Source organism: Idiotropiscis lumnitzeri, chromosome 7 (genome assembly GCF_059441095.1).
Source record: "Idiotropiscis lumnitzeri isolate Australia: NSW breed Sydney's pygmy pipehorse chromosome 7, RoL_Ilum_1.0, whole genome shotgun sequence".
Taxonomy (NCBI): domain Eukaryota; kingdom Metazoa; phylum Chordata; class Actinopteri; order Syngnathiformes; family Syngnathidae; genus Idiotropiscis; species Idiotropiscis lumnitzeri.
The window spans coordinates 5,409,802-5,426,586 of record NC_142397.1 but is presented as its reverse complement, the minus strand read 5'-3'; the positions used below and the strand labels follow the sequence as shown (position 1 = coordinate 5,426,586).

The window sequence follows — 16,785 nt, the reverse complement described above, 5'->3', positions numbered from 1 at the left end:
GTGTGCGTGTGAGAGTGCGTGCGTGTGTGTGTGCGTGTGTTAAGGACGGCAGAAGATGCGCAAGCAAACACACTTTGATGTATCCATCCACCATGATGGTTGGGATCGCATCACGGAAAGCGCCTATAGGGTTGTGCGAGTGAGTGCGTGTATTTAAAATAAGAGTGCCAAAATAATGACCCACTTAATGCGCTCTCTTCTGATATTCGGGGTCGCTTGTGTGCACGTGTGCACGTATTAAAAACAACAATGCGTCAAAACAGTGACCCATTTTATGTTTGTGTTCATGAGGTGTCGTGGACTACGAGGAGCTTCTGAGGGGATCGAGCCTTTACTGTTGCCGGTCCTTCTGTCTGGAATGACCTTCCATTAAATGTTAGGCGAGCCCCCTCTCTGTCCACTCGTCTAAATACGCAATTTTATTTTTTGGGCTTTCGATCCAACATGACACTGGCACTGTTCTGCTGTTTGCTGGTGTCTACTGAAGGAAATGCGTTTTAATTTACTGCTTTCAATGTCTTGTCTTAAAATTATTGCTATTTTATGTTCAACTCTATGGAAAGTGCGCTGTTAGAACTCAAGCTGTTGTGCAATGTGATAAATAAATAAAGTTGTATTGTATATTAAGTTGCGTTTGCCCCTGCATGCTTCCTCTTTTTGGCTTTTTGAAAGTGCGTGCGTGCGCGCGTACTGGCGTGCGTGCGAGCGTGTGCACGTGCATCCCAGAGACATTATCCTGATGAACGTGTCCCCGTTTGGGAACCTTCCACATTAGTTTCATTCACGGCATGGTTCACATTAAAGCCATTTAATTTAGGATTGCATGCAGTGGGACAATTACAAAGTCACACGGACACGCACGGACTAGAGCAGTGCATGAAAACACACGCACACGCAAACACACACGTACACACGCAGCGGTGTTTAAACACAAAAAGTCAGCCGTAGAGGTCATCAGCAAATCGATTAGCGCAGTCTGGCAGAAAAAAAGACATCTGAACACCAGTGTGACCCTCACTTTTGAATGTGTGTGGGGGTGTGCGTGTGTGGGGGTGTGTGGGGGTGTGTGATGTCCATGCTAAGGGCCTTCCTCAAAATGCCCATTTTAATTTAGGGCTACACCTCCGACCCTGCTCACTTCCTCACACTCTCTGCCTTCCATCTTCTTTTCTGGCAGATTTATTATATTCCTTGAACCAACATAGCCCACTCTCACCCCTTTATTGCCATAGTCACTTTATGCTCAAGGAAAAAGAGGGAAGATGAAGAGTGAAGTGCGGCTGAAATGAAGATGTATACGCATCCAACACCAACAGCGTGAGGAATGAAGTGATGTCTATAGTTTCAATTACCTTCATTATCATATATTTATGGCTATATAGACAGTACTCCATTTTCCACAACAAAACACCAGAACATGCAACTTCATAAGTATCATGTTATTTTTGTGTGCAATAAGCATCATAAATTTGCAATAGATTTGTGTTCAAGGCTCGCCATTGAGACTAAATAGCTGATGTGGGATGTTGATTTATTATCATTTGTCTGCAATGGACCTGTCATTAAGCTGACACACAATAGTGGAGAGGTGTCTCCCTCTACTGTTCAGTACGTGAACTGCAGCTTCAAGTCGTTAACATGGTCTTGTGAGAATTTTGTAATACGTATCCTAGTACAGAACAGAGGTACTTGATTGTAAAATGTATATGCCCCATACATTTACCAAAACAAGTTGAAAAATATGGCAACATGCTCAACTGTATCATAATAGGGTGAGTCAGTTTTTAACTGTAATGTGTTGTCATCAGAAAGAGTGACCCAACTTGGGACTGGTGCGCACACAAAAAAAAATAGTTTTGTCCCGATTTTGCCCCCTCCTGATCAAAGAGATCAAAAGCCAAATTATTTTATGTCGCAACTCGTCACTTTACAAGAAACAACAGTCTAGCCCAGGGGTGGGCATACTTTTTGATTGGCGGGCCACAATGGGTTCTCAAATTTGACAAAGGGGCCGGACCAGGAGCAGATGGATGGAGTGTTTTGGTAACCTCACCTCATCGGAGAAAAAAAATACATTTAATTTTAAATGAAAGTGAACAAAAGCATTACAACAATATATATGTTTTGGTAAAACCACAGTATTTAGAAAACACAAGGTTTATTCATTTAATTTTTTTCAAGTTCGGCAGGAGTAAAACGTTTAACGGGCCGTATGTGGCCCCCGGGCGGTAGTTTGCCCTCGCCTGGATTAGATGCACATTTTTCAATTTTAGAGCTGCCCACTGATGATTATTTTTATAATTGATTGGTCTGTCTTTTTTTTTAATGAATAAGATTAAAAAAAATTGTTATATTCAAATGTCTTTTTAATATTGAAAAAATGGACATGATGTACTTTTCTACGGAAATCAGCTGATCATGATCGGAGCATCTGTAGTATTTTTCTCTTGTTGCATTTATTTTTAAGTGGAGGAGGCTTGGATAATAATTATTTCCATTCATTTCATTGCGGAGAAATAATTTGAGATATAAGTGTATTGAGGCCGCACCACACAATGAGGATAAAATGCTACATCATCATCAGAACATTTTAAATTCAACTCAAATGTCATTTAAAACTTGTCTTAAAAGGTGAATGTTGCTGTGTTAGTATCTCTGAGTTAGTAAGCCACTACCCAACACATCAAAACATATAAAGAACTTTCCACAAGCCAAAAAAAATATCCTACTAAATTTTAAGCAGCACCGGTCATAGTTTTTACCTTGCGATAAGCTGTTGTTGGTGAGAAAGTGGCGGCGGTACTGCGGCTCCCCTTTTCTGTTCACCACCCAGGCGCTCATGACGAGTGAAGGGTTTGCGGAACAACCTCTGAAAAGGACAATAAAGTAGTACGGCAGCTTTTTAGTTACAGTTACTAAGTAAGTTGCAGCACTTGCACATAAAACATGATATGTCCATATACAAGTAAAATATGACGGACAAGGACAGCTAACTCATCGCATCTACCATCTACACGTCTTGATTGACGCTGATTTCCCACGTCATGCTCGGCACATGTTCTCGTTTATGTCAACTATCATGTTGCACACCACTGTACATCCTCCTGATCACTTTTCATTCAACACCTGTTGCCTGTCTGTCCCGTGATGATGTACTACTTCCCCCATTCACACTGAACACAAACGCACACAATAGATAAAAAAGGCAGCAGAGCCTGCGAGTGAGTTATTCGCGTCTGGAGTCTACTGAACGGAGGGGATGTCTCCTCGGAGAGGTCAGTGGTCAAGTGATTTCCCTTGAACTTCCAAAGAACTGCAATAAGTGCTCTTTGTGTGTGTCTGTATGTGTGTGCCATGGTTATAATAGTTTGGGGGATTTCGTTATATTGTCGACCCCCACAATTTGCACGGGATAGGGATAGGATCGCCGACACGGACACAACACGACACGGACAGGACAGGGACACGGACACGGCAACGACAGGACACAGAGAGGACCTGGACAGGACACAGAAAGGAGACGGGCACGACACGACACTGACTCTGACACGGACACGGCCAGGACGCGGAGAGGACATGGACAGGACACGGACAGGAGACGGACACGGACACGACACCAACAGGACACAGAGAGGACATGGACAGGACACAGACAGCAGAGGGACACGACACGGAGAGGACACGGACAGGAGACTGACACGACACGACACTGACTCGGACACCGACACGGAAAGGACGCAGAGAGGACGCGGAGAGGACATGGACAGGACACGCACAGGAGACGGACACGACACCGACTCGGACACGACACGACACGACACGGACAGGACACGGACAGGAGACGAAGAGAACATGGACAGGACACGGACAGGAGACGGACACGACACGACACCGACTCGACACCGACACGTCACCGACAGAACACAGGACACAGAGAGGACATGGACAGGACACGGACAAGAGAGGGACACGACATGGAGAGGACATAGACAGGACACGGACACGGACACCGGCACCGGCACCGGCACCGACACCGACACGACACATGATCTGATCTGATCTGATCACTCCAGGGACATCTTGTGCTGCCATCATTAATAAGACAAGTTTGTTCAGCATATAGTCATGTTTCTAGTTTCTTCCAATATTTCTATATAAGTTTGTTTTTTTGGGAGGGTGTCAGATTCTCCCACAGACCATCCACCCGACCATTATTTTTCAGAGAATTTTTAGGGTTTCTCCCAATGCATATCAATGGGCGACAATTATACACCAATTCTGGCTATTCGTGGGCCGGACCGGTCCAGATCCCCCAAGAATAGCGGGGGTCAACTGTACAGTAAATAAACAAGTTGCACTTTTCCACAGAGTCAATGGACCCATGGGGGACATGAGTGATTTAACACTCATCTTTTCCCAGGGAAAACATTAATAAAACACATCCAAAATTCTTTCTTTCATGTCGGACGAAGTGAAGAAGCTTTCACGCCTATAAGCTGCTCGGAGCTCTCTGCTGCGCACACTCCCCTCATGTGGCCCTCTGCTTAATTATACCAGCATGTTTCCAAATTACCGTTTGTTTTCATGGCACCATCTCATTCAAACCCGAGCTAATGACAGGGGACTTTTTTTTTTGTTTCGAGCAGGCATGTGGCGTGGAGGCTTTTGCAAAAAGGACAGCTTCGTTGTACTGTATGATGACGCGTTGTGAAGCCAAAACAGCAGAAAGTCAATGTGCACAAGTTAATGTGACATTAACAGTTTTATAAGGCGTAAAACGGCCTAATGTCTGCCTTAACTAAGTTTTACACATATGTCTATTAAGAAAGCTAAAATGTCACTTAAAAATTGACATGTACTATATTTGATAGCTAATTAGCTAGACCGGTAGAACACTATCTACCTGTTTCTATTTATACATTGCACATCAAAAGAGGGAAGTTGAGTGTGTGTCCACTTTCACATTCACGTCACGAGGAAGAATAGTCCTCCTCTTCTACCTCTAAGTGCATGTAACACGAGGAGGCTTCTCATCTGTCGTCGTGTTCTCAAACCTCACGGGAATCTACTCTGTTCTCCCTCCCCGGAGAACGAGACGGGTTGAAAATAATAAAATTTCGCCGCAACAGACGTAATCATTCATGACCCTGACAGGAAGTAGGGTGAGGATGCCGCCAAGTGAGGGTTTTGCAAAGGTGGACATTTAAGTGGTTCTAATGACACCAAGATTTTTATTTCCTGCATGGTGATAGGAATATATTTGGACTGGTAATTCTGTATGCAAACATACAGTTCAGCACGTTATCATTATAATCTTTTTTTTTTTTTTTTTTTGCTTTTTCCGCCAAAAGTGTTGCTGCGGCCTATATGCAAATGTGCCTTATAGGTCCAGAAAATATGGTAAATTGTCCAGTAAAAGTGTAACTGGTTGTCTCCATGTGTGCTGCGATTGGTTCGACAAATTATCAGATATAATGAATCCACAAAAGGTCAAAAAGACACAAAAGAGAAGTGCTTGCATCCTACAATTACATTTCACATTGGATTTTTGACCTCATTAAAGTGCTTGTTTTCACTTCTCACGGACTTTGGCCTCTTTTAAGTCCCCATTGTCTTGATAATACATGGCTATGAGAATACAAAGCTTGCGTGTCACATCCTCAAGGCCCAAGTGGCCCATACCATTCATGTAATAAGACAATGACCTGATAAATGCAGACCGCATCTGTCTCTCTCGTTCTGACACATGTCACAGAGCACGCTTCATTTTCTGCCACCAGCTGTCATTTGCAAAATAAGCAAATGTCAGTCATTATCCATTCAAACATCACCAGCCACTAAAGTCACATCAACACAAATTGCTGGGATTCTATTTTCTGGTCACGAGCAATTATTACAATTCTGTCATGTGATTGAATTCATGGGGAAAAAATATTTGTGGACTAAACACAGTAAAGAAAAGAATGTTCAAAAAGGGCCATTTTTATTGAGACTAACTTCTAAATAAGTTCTCGGGATAACAAGAAAAGGAAAATGGGCTACATCTGCTGAACATGTAGTGGCACTGCACCTCTCTCTCTCCTGCAGAGTCAGCACTGTTGCAAATACATGAAACGGTTGCAAGTGCGTTTGTGTACCTGCTCAAAATCTGCTTTAAAAAGAAAAACGGTAAGGAGACTAAACTTTGGAAAGGAAATTCAGAGCAGAAATTGGAAGCTTCAGCCAAATCGAAACCGTGGCAGCACCAGGTACCAGAATTAGTACCACCTTGTATCGTAATGTGGAGCGCAAAGGAAGCATCCTCGAAAGTCAACTACGAGAGACATAATGAGCAAGAGGGCCATGCTTGTTCCACACAGTGAATGAGTGACCCCGACCTCTAAAAGCTTGTTAAACAGTTATCAGAAGAGAGAGCAAACAGTCTGCTGGCGGCTACACACACAGACGACGCACCGGGTGAGTAATTTTAGTGGAAAATAGAGGTCAAGTAAATGACATTGTGCCGGGTTTAAATATGATCCAGTTTGTTCAACTCAAACCATTCACTTTTGGAGATTTTGCATTAAATTGTTTTCCACCATTTCAGCTTTCCCGATTTTTAGCAACGGCGACATGCAGTTAGCTGATTGGCTATTCATAAACGCCCCGAAAACGCATATTCCCGTTGGCTAGCCTGCTGGCGTGGCTGCTTTAGATCGCCTCAAGTGAGTGTGCGCACACCACGCAGAGAAGTTGGGGTGAGGTGACAAGGGAAAAAAAATTGTTAAATCAGTATTTACCGACTCGGCTTTCTATGAAGCTACTCCTTGAATTTGAGGGACCAATTCAGTCCAAAGTTGCCACCATTCTAAGTATTCTGTTGCAAAGCTGTTTGACACCGGGCAGCGTGAAAGAATGAAAGGGGGTCTTTGACCTGATAAGGGGACAGAGCAGACCTGGAAGAAGCCGTGAGGTTACTGAGGGGTCAGAGTCACGTTACAGAGGGGCAGGATGTCCACACACGAGCTATCTCACGAGCTTAGCAGTCGTAAAACCACAAATATGTAAATATATTGCTCTCTATTGTTGAATTGTCGAAAGAAATGGAAACTACATCAAACACTAATGAATAATAATTTAAGTTCATAACCAAGTGTGTGAGATCCCATGTTGGTTTACGGAAGAAATAATTTCATTTGTTTCCAAATCAGACTTATTTCAAACGTCCTCAACTTTCACTCTTGTTCCTTCAGAAGTGGGGGTAACATAAGTGTGACATAAATTCAAGTCACCAGGAAGTGCGGCAGGAGTAAAGTCGGTGCTTAAATTGCTGAGTCCAAAGTTTGATATTTGGAGCCTTTGAAAGAAAGCGACGAAAGCGGTGATACAATTCGGAGTTGAAGGAAACCTTTCCGGAAAATAATGCCTCAAAAGTTAAACTTGGAGTTGAAACCATGTGAGACAACATACAAATCTCATCAGAAATTATTTGTGTTAACACCTGAATCATTAACTTATGCATTAACTTATTCAATCATGGGAGACAAATTTCTGAATGTCACGTCTCGAGTGAAAAGAACAAAATACAGTGAAGCAAGGTGGGGAATTACGAGCCGTTCGAAATAGCAGTTTGTGTTCGCATTAAATCTTCAGGTTGCTGCTAGAGAGCAAGAAAGTGTCAAGAAACGCCGACTAGAACCGCTTAACTTTATTTGAGGTTAATGAAAGGCACTTGAAAAAGATAGCATGTGTGTGATGAATCACATTTAACTTGATCTTGAATGTGATTGGATAATTCTGAACGCATCCCCGGTTACAAGAGTGTGTGCACACTTGTGCAACCACAATAACTCAGTTGTTTATTTAACAACCCCTCTAAAAAATATTTTTCCCCAAAAAAAATCCAACTGAATTTTGGAGGTTATGATAGTCAACATTCTTATCCATCACATCAACACAACATCACTCTCTGTAACACACAGTCATCACTTGTCTAGTTGACATCCAAACGTGGTTCTGACTCATGTACGGTCCCAAGATGGCTCGTGGAGCTTCAGTTATTCATGAGAGTTCAGAGCGCCCACATGCAGCGACTCGCGTTACCCCTCCAACAACTCTACACCAGCAAACTGATACACTGCTCACAATAGTTTGCTCACATCACAACAAGGGAGTCACTTTCCGGCTGAAACATTCCATCACACGCACGCACATACGCATGCATGAGCTCTCCATGACAGGGTCGAGAATACTAAATACTGTACATTCATGAAAAAATATGATTCATTGCTCAAACAAAGATTTATTATTGTATTGTGAAAGATTTTGAACAATGGTCAACAAATATCTACTTTTTTTATCTGAGATGCAAGTAAACCTTTTTAGATTATTTGTTGCAAACACATCAAGCGATCATAAGAATAATATAATAACAATATATGTCATTTAGTAATATGTTAAGTAATATTAATTAAGGCTCAGCAAAAGGTGGAATTTTCTTCTGAAATATCATTGATTTAAATTGCAACGCATGGTAACATCCGTATCCCACAAGCTTTTATAGGTCAAATTTAAATCAAAAATGAAAATATCTAAAAATAAAAAAAAAAACATGATTGTAGTAATCATCAATCAATTCATCAATCAAATCAATATACATAAAACACGGCACTTAAATAATAATTCAATACAAATACGACACGTTAAACAGAAATTGTACCTAAATAAATACTTGAAATCAAACCATTCTAAAACATCAAATGAAGCTGTGTTATATTGTAGTAAAAGTTCAATTGCAATCAACAAATGTACTGTACTGGATTTGAATTAACACATTTTAAACATGTATTTCAATGATTCTTTACAACACATACTGTACCACCATTTGAGTCAGCTAATGTGCACAACGCAAACTTTGACGCTCATTCTCCAGATGTGTCATAAAAAAAAAAACAGGTGTGAAGACCCATGCAAACGCTCTCAGTGCCCATACATAGCCCATGTGCCATAGGTTTCACACCCCAATTGGTTGCTGAATGATGACATTGGCTCACTTGAGTAATATTAAAAACAAATAATACACTAAGCTATATGTTTTGCCTGACGTTCCACCAAATCCGACCTAATGACAAATTGTGTTTTAAACGGCCTCCTGTCACTTTAATTCACTTCATCGTCCTCATTTGCCCAGCTACAGAGAGCCACTCAAATCAAACTGTAGCAAAATCCCCAAGGACTCTGGTCCCCCTGTCCGGGGGAGTGCCCCCATGTCTTCTCTCTGGGATGGCTACCGGCTGAGTGAAATAAAGGCCTTTGTTAAGATGCCGTGCTGCAGAAAATCACAATGGCGAGAAACAGCCACATGTGAGCTGAGCAGACAATCTTTAATTAATGTTTGCAGTAGAGGAAAAAAAGTGAAAATGGAAGATGGCATATTTTAGGGCTGCTAAACTGATTCTAAAGTGGAGGGATAATGAGAACGATTTATCAGATGTATTTGTTTTTTTCCTTCTGATTTACTACACAAGTTAATTACGCGGATGTCACGCAGAGTTTTGTTGTTTTCTCAGCTTACTTACTTTTTCAGTTCCTGACAGCTCAATCACAAAGTCCTGACACCCTCAGCAAAGTGCTCCTTTTTCAGGTATCCATCCATAGTGTGGGGAACAAAGCTGTCTATGTCACAGAACTCCGTGACGATGCCACTGGTTTGATATGCACATGGGAATAGAATCCCAACAGACTTTACTGGTGAGTGTGGGCAAAGCAGCAGCCACCAACACCACCACAACCTCGAGCATGGTGCCTTATTCAAACACTGCTCCTCCTGGTGTGGGAACACTCGTGACCTGGAAAACATGGAGTGGATTAGCCAGAGTGGACTCATTCATGTTTCCTATACATCAGGGGTGGGCAAACGTTTTGATTGGCGGGCCGCAATGGGTTCTAAAAGTTAACAGAGGGGCCGGACAAGAAGCAGATGGATGGAGTGTTTTGGTAACGTCACCTCATCTGAGAAAAAAATACATTGAATTTTAAATGAAAGTGAACAAAAGCATTACAACAATATACATGTATTTGAAAAGAAAACACAGTATTTAGAAAATGAAACATTAACAAGGCTTATTCATTTAATTTTTTTCAGGTCCGGCAGGCCGGATTAAAACATTTTATTTTAAATAATGAAATAAATACCCATTTTTAAATTGCATTTTATAGGGTTGTCAACATTGAAGCCTTAATTTAAAAAATAAGGTAAATAAAAAATGGAATCGCTTGACAGCACTATTTTTTTTCATAATTAAGCCATTTCTAATTAATCACCCAATCATTTACTGAAATAATGTTAAGGGGAAGTCAAGTAAAAAATATTGTTAACAATTCTTTTAGAACACTGGATAAAATATACAGAAAAGTATTTAAATAGATTTATTAAAAATAAGTTTCTCAATTCATTCACTTAGAATAAAATTAGACGTTTTATTTCACACAAGATTTGGCCGCGATACATAATTTAGGTCTGAACTATATACAAATGCATAATATATAGTATGTACATTCAAATTATATGTAGGACGAGAAAAGGCAAAACGAACCAATAACTGAAGTCAGTGACTTTATTTGATGAGTCAGAAACAAACAATATTAAATATTTTTAGATTTTAAGACTATTTTTCATTTTATTCAAGATTGCCAAACATAATATATAATATTGTTTGATTTTAATACATCTCTATTATTGTGCTCAGGAATGAACGTGAACAAACAATTATGCACAGTTATATAAGCATGTGTGTTTTTTTTTTCAATCTTTTGCTTGGTTTGACTTATACTAACATCAGTTGATGTCCATGGAAAAAATGTGGGTTCCGTGACCCACTAAAACCCCTGAATTCAAATCCAAAAATCAGTCAGCAGTAAATCTTAGATGTAATTTTCAATCATCTCAATTTGTTTTCAACAGCTTGACCACCATTCGGTGTTTTGCGCACTTCCCTTGGTGCGTCTCGGCCATAGTTTCCCTCCCACTCCTCTCAGTGTGACAGTTCAAAGTCTGGCAGCCCACAGATGCACCTTACAATTTAAACCCGTCAGCCAATGGCGAGCCTCCTCAGCCTTAACAGTCACTCGCGACATTTGCACAACAAAGGAAGGCCTTGGTTGATTCATCAACGCCCCCACCCTCCCTCTTTCCATGCTCCTCACTGCCCCCCCCCCTTTCACCCTCTTTCCCTTACCCTGGTGACTCCTCCTCTCTCATCTTTTGTGTTTGGCTCCCAAAAATCCCCCCTGTGGCCCTCCTCCTCCTCCGAGCTAATCTCCTTGTGTGCCCATTGGGATTGAGTGCTTCAGTGCACCCTCACGGGACACAACCCGCTCTGGTCTCATTTGCAGAAGCGCCTCTGCGTGGTGTCGTTTTGGTCTGCATGTAAACAACATTTATGCAGCGAATTTGCTCTGCTTGTTAGTGATCACTCTCATTAGGTGAACACATTGGTTTGCAGGCAATTGACATAATTTTCCTCTCGTGTTTCAGCACTAATGGATCTATTAGGACCCCGCCTCCCAACATCCCCACAGACACACATACAAGGTTCCCATGGGGTTTGAGCAAGGCCAATATTGCCCTGTGTAGGCTTTGTATTTCACATTTAGTGGCTCTATAGTAACAGTGAGCTCACGGGAGGGGCAAGTGGAGCAAGCAGTATGTAGAGAAATACACACACAAACATTACACACAAAACGTTAAGCATACAATGGTGCCTTGATATGCAAGTAACCCATTGTAAGAGTTTTTCGAGATACTAGACATCGATCAGCTGATTTTTTTGGGCGGGGGGTTTGATTTGTGAATGCAAACTTGGGATGGGAGTGTGTAGTGGCAGGTAACTTTTTTATGTTTAGGTTAGCATATAACGTGAGAAAATATTCTTAGAAAAAGAGGCTTCAAGCTGTTTATTGCCACTCTCGGCTCAAGGTTACTTTCAAACTACTACTGTTGTGTACGGGATACATGCCAAAAACTACCGCAACATTGAACTGTTGGTATATGTGCATTGAAAAGTTTAGAAAAGCTCAAATTAAGTTCACCTGAAGAGGTAACGGGTAAAATGGCTTAGTTTCATGCTGAAATTCCACCCTAATGTATCCTTAACTTTTTGTGAGTAGTGTATCGTAGGCATTTAATGAGGGGACAGGAAATGAGGTGAATAAAGTTAATAATTAAATCCAACATTTGGACAAAGTTTCTCATTCACCAGCATTAGAAAGTAATAATGAAATTTGGGCTGTAAGTGTATTCCTTCCAATGTCAAGTAAGAAAAATGAAATAAAATGGTATCGACTCATCAGGTCCTCCCAAAGATCCCCCGTATGAATTTGAATAATGCACTGTCCCACACAGCCTGGACAGCCCTCTCCCATTGGCTCTCTTCCTTCCACAGACCCAGGCGCTTCTTCTCAGCTTTGACCTCTGCCCTGTGCAGCCGTTTGAGCAGACGCCAATATAAGCGAGTGTCCGGCGAGAGCCCAGTGACGGGAGCCATGCGGGCCAGACCAAGACTCAGGGCTTCCTCGTTCACGGAGCGGCCCCAGGACGACCCCTGCTGGACAACAGAGGGAAGACAACGATGTCATGGTTTGGGTTGTTTGATGAGGCGGGGATGTGCTTCACCTTGCTGTGAGCCACAAAGCAGTGCAGTGTGTCGTCCTGTCGGCTGATGAGCTTCAACCACACTGTCTGAGTGGGAAGTACGCTCCTCTGCAGCCATAACTTGCCATCTGCGGTCAGATCCACGCCGGCGAGGTTCACCAGCAAGGGCGACGTGGCCACACCTGACCAGACAAATGAACACATTTAAGTGGATAAACTGGTCACACACTAAAGATACACAATATGATGGCCCACTTCATGCTTTTGACTATTTTATTCCAATTTATATATTATATATATATTAGGGCTGTCAAAATTAGAGAGTTAACTCAGGTGATTAATCTAAAAATGTTAAACTCAGTTAAATATTTTAACACAATTAACTCAGTTTGATTTACTTCAAAAATAATTTGCATACTTTGCAAATATTGCGTCATATTAGCTGTACATTTTTGGCAAGTCTCTGAAATACCGTGTTCAAGTTACCACTGGGCCTTGCAAACCAGCACTGCTGGAGTGTGGCGCTTGTAGGCGATTTTGATGAATGTCTCCAAGAAAAAGGCTTGTAAAGATGTCTCCATTAAGATCGTATTCAAGAATTAAAGAAAGCTATGAGAACAGTCTTCAAGTATTCAAGAATTAAAGAAAGCTATTAGAACAGTTTTTGAATTAAATATACTTCACATTTGGTGATTTTTATTCAAGTAAATATCTGTTACAAGCTTTGCAAAAAATTGTAGTTGAAAAATGTGATTAATCGCGATTAATTAGAGAATCTTTGTGATTAATTAGTTAAAAAAATTAATCACTTGACAGCACTAATATATATATATATATATATATATATATATACATATATATGCACAATAACTTCAGGCTTCAGCTATGACGCAATACACAAAGAATGAAAAGCCTACTAGAACATCTGAACTTCATTTGGGCTGAATCAGAGGCGCTTTGAATGCATACAAACTGTCAAGGCAAGTGAAGGCACTCTCATCTCAAACCACAATTCATTTTCATTATTTGCGACAGGGCTGGACCCCTATCACTGGTGAATAGCGGAGGTTCCTGTAGTAGTCATTGTTGCAACCCGGTTATAAGGAACACATTTTAAGTCTCATGCAGTTGACAGTGCAGTTCGTCTTGTTTCCATGCGTGGCACACATCTGAACAGTCAGCAGTTTTCATGACGTGATAGTCCAGTTTGTCCTTCACGATGCTGATGGGGCGCATACGCAAACAAAGACACACTCACACACAGGCACACATGAAGTCACGCTAGCCATGATTTGATAATTGAACTAACGTTCTTAAAACACACTAAAAATGTCACAGTGACATTAGAAGAGGAAGCTGATGTTCCTACATTAGGTAATCATGCTGAGAGACAAAATGAGTGTGGATTTGATGCGTGGCATTAGCCACGTTTCTGGCATATTAAATTTACTGGAGTGTGTGTTGTTGTGTCATGTGGATGACCTTTGTGTTTGGCGAGTAGAGGTGACAGCAGCGGCAGGAAAATTGGCATGTGCTCCACATGGAGGCTTTGCTCCTTGACAGAATGAACTCTCCCGCGGAGGGTGACATTGTTCTTCACAAAACGAGCGGGGATCTCAGACACTGCTTGGAATTTGGTGGTCTGAGGAAGAAACCATTGCAGTGGATATAAAAAGTTTACAACCCCTAAATGCCAGATTTGTGTGATATAAAAAGGGAAAATTAAAATATTTCTGCGAGTTACCTGTGCAAAAAAATAAATGTTAACTTTTCGAGAGGGGGAGTAAAAATAAATAAGCGAGAGAATGTAGTTGCACAAGTGTGCACATCCTCTTATGATTAGAAATGTGACTGTCTAAAATTGACCAATCACAATCAAGCTCATGGTAACTTAGAGCCAGGTCACTAGATTTACATCATGTACATAGTCAGGACTTGAAGTAGAGACTGTTGAGTCACATTTGTCCAGAATACGAATGTAAATTGTATCACCACTTTTGAAGAAGTCCACAGTACGTCAAGCAGATGTGCGCTTAAAGTCTTACCAGTTTGATGCTCCTTGCTATTAGAATCACCCCAGCGAGAGCGAGGCCGCCACTTACGCTCTGTATGTCAAACAAGAGATTGTTATGATAATGACATCACAAAAAGAAACAATGCACACAATTGTGTACAAAGGTTTTAAACGTGTGGAACCCCAACGAGGACAAGCAACATATAGAAATTGGACGGAGGGATATTACACAGAGTGGACAAAAAACTTTAGCTACACAACATCATGAGAACGTTATCAAAATAAATCTGCCTTTACATAGATAATAACGCTCCATTTGGATTGACAGTGTAAGAGACGAGAGGCACTAATTTAATTCGCTAATTTAGTTTCAAATAATTTGGTGACATTACAATAACCCAATGCAAACTGCAATATATATATATATATATATATATATATATATATATATATATATATATACATATATAAAGGCTGTCAAAATTAAAGCATTAGCTCTGGAAATCAATTTTATATTTTTTTAACATTGTTAAATATTTTAACTCAGTTAACTCCGTTTTATTTACTACAAAAATATTTTGCATACTTTGCAAAGGCAAATTCAAATACTGTAACACAATAAGTGTACATCTTTCGCACGTCATCTTAGAACAAAACACTGTGTTCAAGTTACCAGTGGGCATTGGGCACTCCTGGAGTGTGGTGCTTGTGGACAGAACTAAATGTACTGTAAAAGTTTTGAGAATTGCCTGTAAAGATGACTGCGTTTAAATTGTATTAAAGGATCAAAGAAAGCTATTAAAACAGTCTTTGAATTAAGATCTACTTCATATTTGGTGATTTTACATTAATTACAAGATATTATTCAAGTAAATGTCTGTTACAAGCTTCACAAAAAAATAGTATCTGAAAAATGTAATTAATCGCAATTGATTACGGAAATTGTTTGCGATTAATTAATTTTCAAAAATTAAATCACGTGACAGCACTAATATACACTGTACAGGTGTGCCTAATGTGGGCAGCAATCAATGGAACAACCATATTGTACGATTTCCGCGTTCAGGAGGTTCCTACCCGTACAAGTGTGAGATTATCATCCGCCAACTGAGAGATAGTTGACACGATGTTGTGTGACGCAGTGTTTTGTCGCTCTGTTAGTGGCGTTCGACTTCCGTCGTCCTCGGTTTGTGTTTCTCTGCCGGAGTACGGCATGTTGTTGACATGTTGGTTGTGGCGCTGCGCTAGCCGGAAGTCCCGCCCTCTTCGCTTTCTGCACCTACCAGGAGAGACGTTTCCCTTACTTAAGTCTCCGCCCTGTGGACTCATTTGCAAATGACACACTGACGTCTAAGTACAGTCAAAAGGCGTCATTAGCTTCGTAAAGTAATAGTGTACATGTGTATTTATTACAAGAATACACTTGTCAAGTCGGGGGAAGGTGTATTTTCGCAGACACATGCTTAACTCATTTATATATGTATTTTTTTAAACACCAGACTAAACGAATGCATGTTTAACATCTGAAAATCATCACGTATGTCCACATTTTGAGAGAGCATATGTTTTGATTTAGAAACAGTGTGAAAAGTATATACAGTGGAACCTCGGTTTTCGAACGACTCACAGTTCGAACAAATCGGAGTCCGAACAAAAAATTCGAGAAATTCTTGCTTCGTAGTTCGAACAAAAATCGGAGTTCGAACGCCGGTACAACGCGTGAGTGCGTACGCGAGGGTGGGATGCTGAGCGGCGTACGGATGTAAATCGCCCTCTTCGTGACCAACTGTTGTCGCGTGCGGACGTTCTGCGTTTTGCTCTCGCGTTTTATATAGGTGTACGAAGTGTTTTAGCCCCTAATCATGCCTCCAAAGAAAGTCAGTGCAAGCAGCAAAGGAATGATTTCGGTGTTCGAACAAATCGCTTTTCGAACAGGGTTCTGGAACGGATTATGGTCGAGAACCGAGGTTCCACTGTACAACGCTTTGTGTACGCTGTACCCAATTATATTTTTTTTATGCCACAATATTGTTTTTTCTGTCCCATACACAGGTATATTTTTTGCAACTGGATTTAAAAACATGGAGCAGTTCAATGCTGAAAAGCTGAAGCTGAAATAAAATGCTGATAAACTCATATT

General features: G+C 40.9%; 2 protein-coding genes across 3 annotated transcripts in view; both read right to left on the bottom strand.

Annotated features, from left to right (window-relative positions):
• Positions 1-9,784, bottom strand: part of plch1 (phospholipase C, eta 1) — a 54,172-nt gene extending 44,388 nt beyond the window's left edge. Inside the window, exons 1-2 of the mRNA XM_088300490.1 lie at positions 9,558-9,784; positions 2,763-2,869 (exon numbers count right to left, since the gene is read on the bottom strand). Coding sequence (XP_088156616.1) covers positions 2,763-2,841 — 79 coding nt within the window. The 5' untranslated portion in view covers positions 2,842-2,869; positions 9,558-9,784. The remainder of the gene's footprint in view (positions 1-2,762; positions 2,870-9,557) is intronic.
• A 2,136-nt stretch (positions 9,785-11,920) lies between these two features.
• miso1 (mitochondrial inner membrane subdomain organizer 1) lies at positions 11,921-15,939 on the bottom strand. Of its 2 annotated transcripts, none has more exons than XM_088299796.1 (5): positions 15,723-15,939; positions 14,677-14,736; positions 14,114-14,273; positions 12,653-12,813; positions 11,921-12,584 (listed from the first exon to the last, which is right to left on the bottom strand). In XM_088299796.1, exons 1-5 carry the CDS (start codon positions 15,858-15,860, stop codon positions 12,327-12,329), a joined length of 777 nt encoding a protein of 258 aa, XP_088155922.1. In that variant the 5' UTR covers positions 15,861-15,939; the 3' UTR covers positions 11,921-12,326. The 2 variants fall into 2 exon arrangements, with proteins under 2 accessions (XP_088155922.1, XP_088155923.1); XM_088299797.1 differs by having other exon boundaries at positions 11,921-12,581.
• Between the last annotated feature and the right edge of the window lie 846 nt (positions 15,940-16,785).